The sequence below is a fragment of the Canis lupus genome, chromosome 25 (genome assembly GCF_048164855.1).
Source record: "Canis lupus baileyi chromosome 25, mCanLup2.hap1, whole genome shotgun sequence".
Classification (NCBI taxonomy): Eukaryota; Metazoa; Chordata; class Mammalia; order Carnivora; family Canidae; genus Canis; species Canis lupus.
Genome location: NC_132862.1, coordinates 15,757,469 through 15,767,500, shown reverse-complemented (window position 1 = coordinate 15,767,500; position 10,032 = coordinate 15,757,469). Strand labels below are relative to the sequence as shown.

General features: G+C 35.8%; 1 protein-coding gene and 1 pseudogene across 1 annotated transcript; one reads left to right on the top strand and one right to left on the bottom strand.

The window, feature by feature from the left end:
• Positions 1 to 3,857: 3,857 nt before the first annotated feature.
• LOC140616829 (60 kDa heat shock protein, mitochondrial pseudogene) lies at positions 3,858 to 6,057 on the bottom strand (annotated as a pseudogene).
• Positions 6,058 to 7,680: 1,623 nt separating this feature from the next.
• On the top strand, positions 7,681 to 8,268 carry LOC140617063 (olfactory receptor 2A7-like). The gene has a single exon (XM_072797853.1). The coding sequence runs from the start codon at positions 7,681 to 7,683 to the stop codon at positions 8,266 to 8,268; it is 588 nt and encodes a 195-aa protein (XP_072653954.1).
• The last annotated feature ends 1,764 nt before the right edge of the window (positions 8,269 to 10,032 follow it).

Here is a 10,032-nt window from a genome sequence, read left to right as displayed (position 1 = left end):
AAATAATAGTGATTTTTATAAAGTGTAACTGGAGAAACAAAGATGTACATGTGAACTATATATTAGATATAACATAAAAGATGATTTCAGAGCAGACCCGGTGGCTCAGTGATTTAGCGCCGCCTTCAGTCCAGGACATGGTCCTGGAGATCCGGGATTGAGTCCCACGTGGGGTTCCCTGCATGGAGCCTGCTTCTCCCTCTGCCTGTATCTATGCCTCTCTCTCTCTGTGTCTCTCATGAATAAACAAACAAACAAACAAATAAATAATCTTTAAAAAAGATGATTTCAACAATGATAATTATATGCAACAAATTGCATTATTATAAGGAAGACATGGATCTTATGAAGACATCCAAGTTGATTAACCATTTACCTAGAAGTTGCTATTGTCATTTCCAAGCAGAGGGGTCTGTTTTACATGTCAACATGACTAGGCTAGTACCCAGTTTTTAAATTATTTTGTTAGTTTTTAATTTAATTAATTAAATTTAGACTTGCTAAACCTCACAACTGTGTAAGCTAATTCTTTGAAACAAACCTTTTTCTTAAAAAAGATTTCTATCTATCTATCTATCTATCTATCTATCTATCTATCTATCTATCTATCTATCTATCTTGCTAGTACTATTTCTCTGTTAGAACCCTGACTAATACTATTTGGTACCAAGGGTGCTTCTAGAAAAAGAGAATTTTAGGATGAATTCTTAAAATTGGTTCTGGGTGTTCTGGAATGGATTCTCTAATCGCATTAGATTTAAAGGCATCAGTGACTCTACCTTGAGTGGTAAAGAGAACACTGCTAATCCATGGCATGATGTAGCTATAGAGATATGCAAAATATTGCCATTGGATACTCCAAATACATACCCAGTTAGGACATACTGGAACTAGAATATAAATGTAATTTATTCAGGCTGTAAAATCTGTGAAGTTTCTGCTGAATGATCAATAGTTAATTTTTTTTAATTTTATTTAATAGTTCAGTTTTCTAAGAGCAATAGACACTTGTAGCCTTTCCTCAGAAAACTGTTTTTGGGTGAGAAAGCCTAAGACTCATAGTCACAATGTACTAAACAAGAATGGTTGTTACTTCACTATCACCATAATGTCCTTTCAGATTTTCTAGAATTAAGGTCGCCCTTTTATAACCAGAGCAGCTACACTCAAGTTGTTAACAGAGTCAAAACTTTTTCTGTCACATTTATAATCTTGTTATCAGAATAAACAAAAATCCTGGTGCTTATAATAACATTGTACCAAGGGGCCATAGCAGGTCATGAAAAAGGACATAGAAGACATTTTTACTTCCATGTCAGACATAATAGGAAATGAATTAAATACACTTCAAGTTTTATTTGACTTTTTGGCAAAGACTAAGGTTAAGGAAAACTTGGTAGTTTATATTGAGCAGTTACTGAATTTTAGGGCCTTTACATTTCTGTAGGACTATAAAATATCCCCCAGTTTCTACTTTTTATTTGATCATTTAATACAATTTAGCCCACAAAATACATTTATTTAAATTCATACATCTATTTACATCATGGAGTCTCAGAGAGTAGTCTCAAAGAGTAAAGATTAGGGGGCATGTGGGTGGCTCAGTCAGTTGAGCATCTATTTGCCTCTTGGTTTCTGCTCCAGTCATGATCTCCAAGTGGGGAGACTGAGCCCCAAATTGGGCTCAGGCTCAGTCTCCATGCTCAGTGGTCTCCATATTCATTGCAGTCTACTTCCCTCTGCCCCTCCCCCTGCTTGTGTGCATGTGCAGGTGTGTGCGTGCTCTCTTTCTCTCTCTCTCTAAATAAATATTTAAATAAAAAGAGTAGAGATTAGATTTGCCTAATAAAATGGGCAAAGATATATAAAAGTAAAGATATTAAATGTATGTATTCATTAAACATCTATACAAATGAATTGCCGATTTTCACCTCTGGATATTCATAAGGGTTGCCTGCAGGGCTTCCTGAAACACTTGTGCCTGGATCATACCACAGACTCATGAATAAAATTCCTAGGAGGGAAAATTCCAGAAACCTACATTTTTACAAAGTACTACAGGTAGTTTTGATTCATGGCCAGTATTGATAAATACAGAGATCAGAAAAGAAACTTTACAATTTGCAACAGTTAATTGAATCCATTGGTTTTCTACCCTGCTCCCTTTTTATGAGCCCAATTTCCCATTCTACACACACATTCTGGTTCATTTTTATTAGATTCACTTTGCCACTACTTCAATTTTGGACTTTCTATTTAACTACCCTCCTGGGCTGACAAGAATATTTTCTTTAATTCTGGCTTCTTATTTTGTTTAAGGACTAAAGCCCTGGCATATATCAGTTTGGGTTTGGTGAATATATTTCTTAAAAAATTATTTTAATTGAATTTTAATTCATATATATGTATATAAATATATATGAATGAAATTAAAATATTATTTTAATTGAATTTTCACACATATTTATATTATATATATAAATATATAATATAAATATATATATTCCAAAAAATATATATAAATTTATATATATATATATATTTATATGCCGAAAACACGAATACAACTGCCAGTGTGTATTTTTAATGGAACCCTATTTTACATTACTTTGTTCAATGTGTTTCATATGAGTGATCATTAATACATAATTAAGGTCGAGGTTTCAACTCGAAACTCCCAAACTGTGTGGTTCATGACACATAACCAAACCAGCAGTGTTTCAGAATTGGGATACACATTTAAATTTTTTTTTTTTTTCTGGTTAAAGTTCCCAAGAGAGTGTAAAGGTTTTACCAGAAAGCAAAAGACCATGCAGCTTTATGGAAGTTTAAAGCATGTTTGCAAATATTGCAGCCTGATGGAAGAATTTGCATGTACAGGGAAGTTGTGGATGGAAGTGGTTTGTGGAATTTTAAGTGCTCATTGTAGTAAACCTTTGCTTTGTAGATTTGAAGGGACAGAGTTTTACAAGCAAGCTCATGAAATGATGATTAGTTAACAAACATTAAGTAAGATGAAGTTAAAATAAATTATTTTCTATTTGAAAAAATATATATATATATTTTGCCATATATATGTGTGTGTGTGTGTGTGCAACAAATGTGTTAGTATCTAAATTGTTTCCTTGAGTTAATTTCTTTGTTTCTTTTGAGGAAAGAAACAAACAGCATTTTGAGAACAAATACAAATGCCTTATTTTCCATTAGCTGAATTCTGGAAGAGTATTGAGAGAGCTGTACAGGGCCACCAGATTAAAGAAGCACACCTTTCTGAATGTTATCATTTTAAACATGGATATAATTATTTTTGCATTGTCTTTTTATTTTGTTGTGTATAATAAAATTCAAATGAGTAACATTTCTCTCTCTTTTTTTGTAATATGAATGTTAGCAGATGGATAAAATTTTGTTTGCTATATATGTGCAATTTTCTGATTAATATTTAACTAGCAGTATAAACAAAAATGGAATTAATATTTTAAAAATCTTAAAAGTATAAAATACATTCTTATAAAATAAGTTTTTATATTATAAATTAATATAATTTATTATATACACATGTTATAATTTATTGCATATAATTAAACATATTATAAATTAATTATATGTAACATATTTTATTTTTTAATTTATTTTTTAATTTTTATTTATTTATGATAGTCACACAGAGAGAGAGAGAGAGAGAGGCAGAGACACAGGCAGAGGGAGAAGCAGGCTCCATGCACCAGGAGCCCAACGTGGGACTCGATCCCGGGTCTCCAGGATCGCGCCCTGAGCCAAAGGCAGGCGCTAAACCGCTGTGCCACCCAGGGATCCCCAACATTATATTTTATTATAAAATAAGTTCTCTTCCTGAGCTTCTTTCTTTTTTTTTTTAACTTTAAACAAATTTTTATTACACAAAGTTTGTCACATAATTGGATATTTTTCTACTTTGTACACAATTATTCTTACTCTCCCCAGAAAGGCTGCTTAACTTTTCATCTGGTGATGGCAAACACTAAAATCCTGATTTTAACAGAATAGTAGTAAAAATGCCTCAGTGATTTAAGTTGAAAGCAGTACATTGGTACACGGCTCTTGCACTCAGTTATCAGGAATGTACAAATGTCTTTTTATTCAAAAATACAAAATAAATTATCTGTAGGCATGGACAATGACAGCAGTAAACCATTATATGTTGTCAACTGAAACCAGTAACTGATGGTTATAGCGATTTTCTTAAACATCAGCCAGCCTTTTCTTCGGTCATTTCCTTCAACTAACTTCTCTGAAGTTATGGTTGAGGAACAGAGCCTTGAGCTTCCTCTCACAGTTCATTAAGAATGGTAAAGCACTATTCTAGGAATCAGAACATGCCACTTCCCATACCACCTCCCATTCCATCCGTTCCACCCACTCCTGGGTCCTTCTCTTCTTTAGGAATATTGGTGACTACAACTTCTGCCGTAGTTAACAGGCCACTCCAGCAGCATCCAATAAAGCAGTTCTTCCACCTTAGTTGGATCAATGATTCCTTTTTCCACCATATTCACAAAATCTCCAAGCATAGTGTCATAACCAACTTCTGAGGAACTCCGCATAATTTTCTCAACTATCAATGATCCTTCAACACCTGCCTTCTTAGCAATGGTCATTGCAGGAATTTTGAGTGTTCTCTTAATAATTTTGATACCAATTCTTTGATCTTCATTAGCTGGAGTTATTGAATCCAAGGCTGGAATGAACCAAAGCAGGGCACAACCCCCTCCCAGAACAATGCCTTCTTCAACAGCATCTCTTGTGGCATTGAGGGCATCTGTAACTCTTTCTTTTCATTCACTTCAACATCGCTTGTCCCACCAACCTTCAACACAGCTACTCCAACTGAGAGTTTTGCCAGATGCTCATTCAGCTTTTCCTTTTCATATATACTAGTTGTGATATCTAACTGCTCAATGATTTCTTGAAAACGTTTTTCAATTTGAGCCTTGTCACCTTTTCCTTTTAAAAGCATGGCATCATCTTTGGTCACAATGACCTCTCCAACTTTTCCTAAGTCATGAGGCTGACCATCTTCAAGATTTAGAGTCAATCTTTCTTCCCCAAACACTGCACCACCAGTAGCAATAGCCATATCTTTAAGCTGGTTCTTTCTATTGTCACCAAAACCTGGAGCTTTGACTGCCACAACCTGAAGACTGACATTTAGCCTATTTAAAACAAGTGTACTCAGAGCTTCGCCATCAACATCTTCAGCAATTATAACCAAGGACTTACGGTGAGCATTGGCAATTTCAAGAGCAGATACAATGGACTGGATGCTAGAAATCTTCTTTTCACTCAATAGAACATAGGATCTTGGAATTCACATTTCTGACTTTTTGATGTATTAATAAAGTATGGAGAAATATAACCTCAATCAAACTTCATGCCTTCAATAATTTCTAATTCATCATTCAGTGTTTTTCCATCCTTTACTGTGATGACACCCTTTCTTCCAACCTTTTTCATTGCATCAGAAATGATGTCAATTTCTTTGTCTCCATTTGCAGAAATTGTAGCAACCTGAGCAATTTCTTCAGGGGTTGTCATGGGTTTAGACTGCTTCTTAAGTTCAGCGATTACAGCATCAACAGCTAACATCACACCTCTCCTGATTTCCACAGGATTAGCACCTTTGCTAATCTTCTCAAAGCCTTCCTTGGCAATAGAGTGTTCCAAGACAGTAGCAGTAGTGGTGCCATCCCCAGCCTCTTCGTTTGTGTTATTGGCAACATCTTGAACAAGTTTAGCGCCTATATTTTTATATTTGTCTCTTAAGTCAATTGACTTTGCTACAGTCACACCATCCTTTGTTACTTTGGGACTTCCCCAACTCTGTTCAATAATCACTGTTCTTCCCTTTGGCCCCATAGTAATGGCTACGGCATCGGCTAGGAGATCTATACCTTGAAGCATTAAGGCTCGGGCATTGGCACCAAATTTTACATCCTTGGCATAGCCCCGAGTGACATGAGGAGCCAGGGCTCTGGACACTGGCCTGATCTGGCAGAGGACTGTGGGTAATTGAAACATTTCTGTGGGAGACTGCAGAGCGTGCAGGCGTGAGGCAGGCCAGCGGTGGTGACTGAGGGGCCTGAGCTTATTTCTCATTTGAATAGAAATGGAATGTGTAGAGGGAAAAATTATCTGGTATGTTAGTTTTTACAATGTGACATCATTATTCTGTAGGTGGGTTTCTTATCTGTGTGTGTAGCATGATTTTTTAGGAGAGACTTTAGATGTTTACAATCATAGAGCCCAATTTTAAGATATTTGGCCTTGTTCATGTCTGGTAAAAGTTTATGGTCATCATTATATTAAAAGAATAGAAAATGGTAAATGCCTTTAAAATGGTCTTGCTATTTTATCTAATTACAGTTTTTGTAAATGTTATATAACAGTTAAGTTTTGATAAAATGTACTAAAATACATGGAATAAGATCCCTTTAAAAGACACTTGCTTAGGAAATTTTACTACTTTTAAATTCTACTGAAAAGATCTTCAGAAGACATATGGGGTAACATAATTGTTAATAGGGTAAGCATGGAGAAATAACTTGATTTATAGGATTCAAAGATTTAGCAGAGTTTGTCAATCATCTAGGTCTTATAGAGAATATGTTCATAAGTAAGTTATGTATTAAATAAGATAGTTCTTTCCTTTTGCAATTCACAAATTCTGTCAATAATTTGTCATTTTATGGTATAAACCATTTAAAAAATACACCTTAAGAGTTATGATATGGAAACTAGAGTAGGAGGCTCACTCCACTGAAACTATCATTAAGCTGGCAAAAACAATTAATTTTTTAGAACTCCAGAGTTTTATGAAAATTTATAGCAACCAGGGATGTACTTAATGAAGGAAAAGCCTGCTAAGTTTCAGCATTTAAAGAAATGTCTGTCAGTCACTGGCTAAATCTTGAGACAGTGGAACAAAGAATGAGTGACTACATACAAAAAGGAAAACAATTTTTGCTAAAATGGCTTGGAGAAGTCATTAAATGAATGGATAAGTACAGCCCTCAACAAGCAACAACAGCAAAACTTGAGGAGGGAGAGGGGGAAAAGAATCTGATTTCTGGAATTCACACATTGTAATATGCAAAACATCCACTTTTTAGCAATAAAAAACACAAAGCATACAAAGAAACAGAAAGTATGGCCCATTCCTAAAAGAAAAAAATGGACAAAGACCATAACTGAAAAAGCCAAGACATTGAATTTAATCGACAATACTTTAAACCAACTGTCTTAATTTTCTCAAAGAGCTAAAAGAAGCCATTGAAAGAATTGAATGAAACCAGAAGTCTGATGTCTCATGAAATAGAGAATATCAGTAAGGACATGCAAATTATAAAAAACAAATCAAAAATTTTAGAGCTGAAAAAAATACAATATCTGAAATAAAAGATGTACTACAGCGAAGAAAGAATCAATAAACTCAAAAATAAGGCCATTGAAATTATCCATTCTGAGGAATGGAAAAGGAAACAAATGAAGTAAAATGAACAGGTAGGAAATGCCTACCCCAGGGTTGGTTTGGGAGCAGGGAAGCTGCTTGAGGATGCTGAGTGCAGAGGAAAAGACAAGACTGGGGAGTGGGGAAGCTCTTGAGAAAAGGAGCCGCCATCACAGATCAAGGAACTTTGGAATATGGAAGACAATATGACATCTATCACAGAGTTCACCCTACTGGGATTTCCTCTTGGCCCAAGGATTCAGATGGTTCTCTTTGGGCTCTTCACCCTGTTCTACACCTTCACCCTGCTGGGGAATGGGCTCATCCTGGGGCTCATCTCACTGGACCCCAGACTGCACACCCCCATGTACTTCTTCCTCTCCCACCTGGCCATCGTCGATATAGCCTATGCCTGCAACACGGTGCCCCAGATGCTGGTGAACCTCCTGAGGCCAGACAAGCCCATCTCCTTTGCTGGCTGTCTGACACAGACCTTTCTCTTTCTGACCTTTGCTGTCACAGAATGTCTTCTCCTGGTGGTGATGTCCTATGACCGGTATGTGGCCATCTGCCACCCCCTCCGCTATTCTGTGATCATGAGCTGGAGAGTCTGCATCACCCTGGTGCTGACTTCTTGGACCATTGGAGTCCTTCTGTTTTTGGTACATCTCATGTTACTTCTCCCCTTACCCTTCTGTAGATTCCAGAAAATCAATCACTTTTTCTGTGAAAAAAAAAAAAAAATACAAGAGAAATCTTTTGGGCACTGTCAAGTGTACTAGCATAGCATTATGGGAGCCCCAGAAGAAGAGAGAGTTAATGAGAAAAAGAATATATGAAGAAATAATGGTTAAAAAAAAAAAAACTAACTCACAAATTTGATAAAACAAGTGAATATACAAATCCAAGCAGTTCATCAAACTTCCAGTAGCCTGAACTCAGAGATTAACACTGAGACAAATAAAACTGTCAGAAACCAAAGATAAACAAACAAAAACAAAGACAAGGAATCTTGAAAGGAGCAAGAGAGAAATGACTCATCACTTGCAGGTGATCCTGAGTAAGATTAAAACTGAATTACCATCATACAGGCCAGCAGACAGTGGATGACATTTAAGTTGCTAGGAAGAAAAAAAAAAAAAACTGTCAATGAAGAAGTTTATATCTGGGCCAACTATCTTTAGAAACTGAAAAAGAAATTAAGATATTAATAGAGAAACAAAAGCTGTAGACTTGTCTATAAAAAATGTTAAAGGAGCACCTGGTGGCTCAGTGGTTGTGTCTGCTTTCACCTCAAGTTATAATTCTGAGGTCCTGGGATTGAGCCCCCCATTGAGCTCCTTGCTGTGGGGAGCGTGCTGTGGGGAGCCTGCTTCTCCCTCTGCCTCTGCTTCTGCCTCTCTCTCTCTTTCTCACTCTCTGTCTCTCATGAATAAAATCTTTTTTTTTTTTTTTAAAGAAATGTTAAAGGGAGCCCTTTATGGTGAAATGAAAAGATAGTAAAAACTAACTCAACGGCATACGCAGAAATAAAGTACTCTAGTAAAGGTAACTACATAGGTAAATATAAAACAGGTATTATATTCTTGATTTATAACTATTGCACGCTATTCAAACCTGAAATGTTCTCCTTTGTCCTGCAAGGGGGCCAACACAGAAATGATGAGAGAGGCTAATGTTAGGGATAGACAAGAGCCCCAAGCAGGGCTATGCCATTACTTTTATTCACTCAGGTTTTGTGACAGCCATTATAGCTATGTGCTTGAGGCAATGATCACAAGGTAATCATTAACACATGTCATGTTTCAGTCAACAATAGGCAACTGACAGTCTGTGACATCAGAGCTAGAAAAGCATGCATTCTAGTTAAAAATTAGGTTGTAATGTTTTTGTTGTATTCCTTACTAAACTTGGGTGCTTTTGCGCTGGGGGTGGCTTTCCATCTTAGAGGCTATTATGATCCTTATTAAGCTTGGGCACTTTTTGCCGTGGAGGTGGCTTTCCATCTTAGAGGCAGCATTCTACCCTATGCTCTTCTAACCCACTTGTGCAGTAACATGGCTTTCTTAAAGCTATATCCCATATGTAACACCTCTTTCCTTTCTTTTTGATTTGAAGGATAAATGCATAAAACAATCATAAATCTTTAGTGAAGACACATAATGTACAAAGATGTAATTTTTGTCAATAATCACATAAAGGGGGCATGGAACTATATAGAAACAGTTTGTGAATGCTATTGAAGCTAAGTTAGTATCAGGTCAGAGTAGACTCTCCTAAATTTATGTTGTTAATTGTAATATCCAAGGAAATTACTAAGAAAATTACTGAAAGTGTACAGTAAAAAAATGAAGAGGAAGTCAAAATGATACACTGGAAATAAACAGAAAATAAAGCAGTATTAGAGAAATCAAAGAACAATAAGAATTAAGACACAGAAAACAAATTTCAAAATAGAGCAGTCCTTGATTATCACTAATCACCCTAAATGTAAATGGATTAAACTCATCAATTCAAGACAGAGATTGGCAGAATAGATTTAAAGA

Excerpts from the sequence above, each read along its gene's own strand:
- LOC140617063 (XM_072797853.1), top strand. The coding sequence starts at position 7,681 with ATGGAAGACAATATGACATCTATCACAGAGTTCACCCTACTGGGATTT.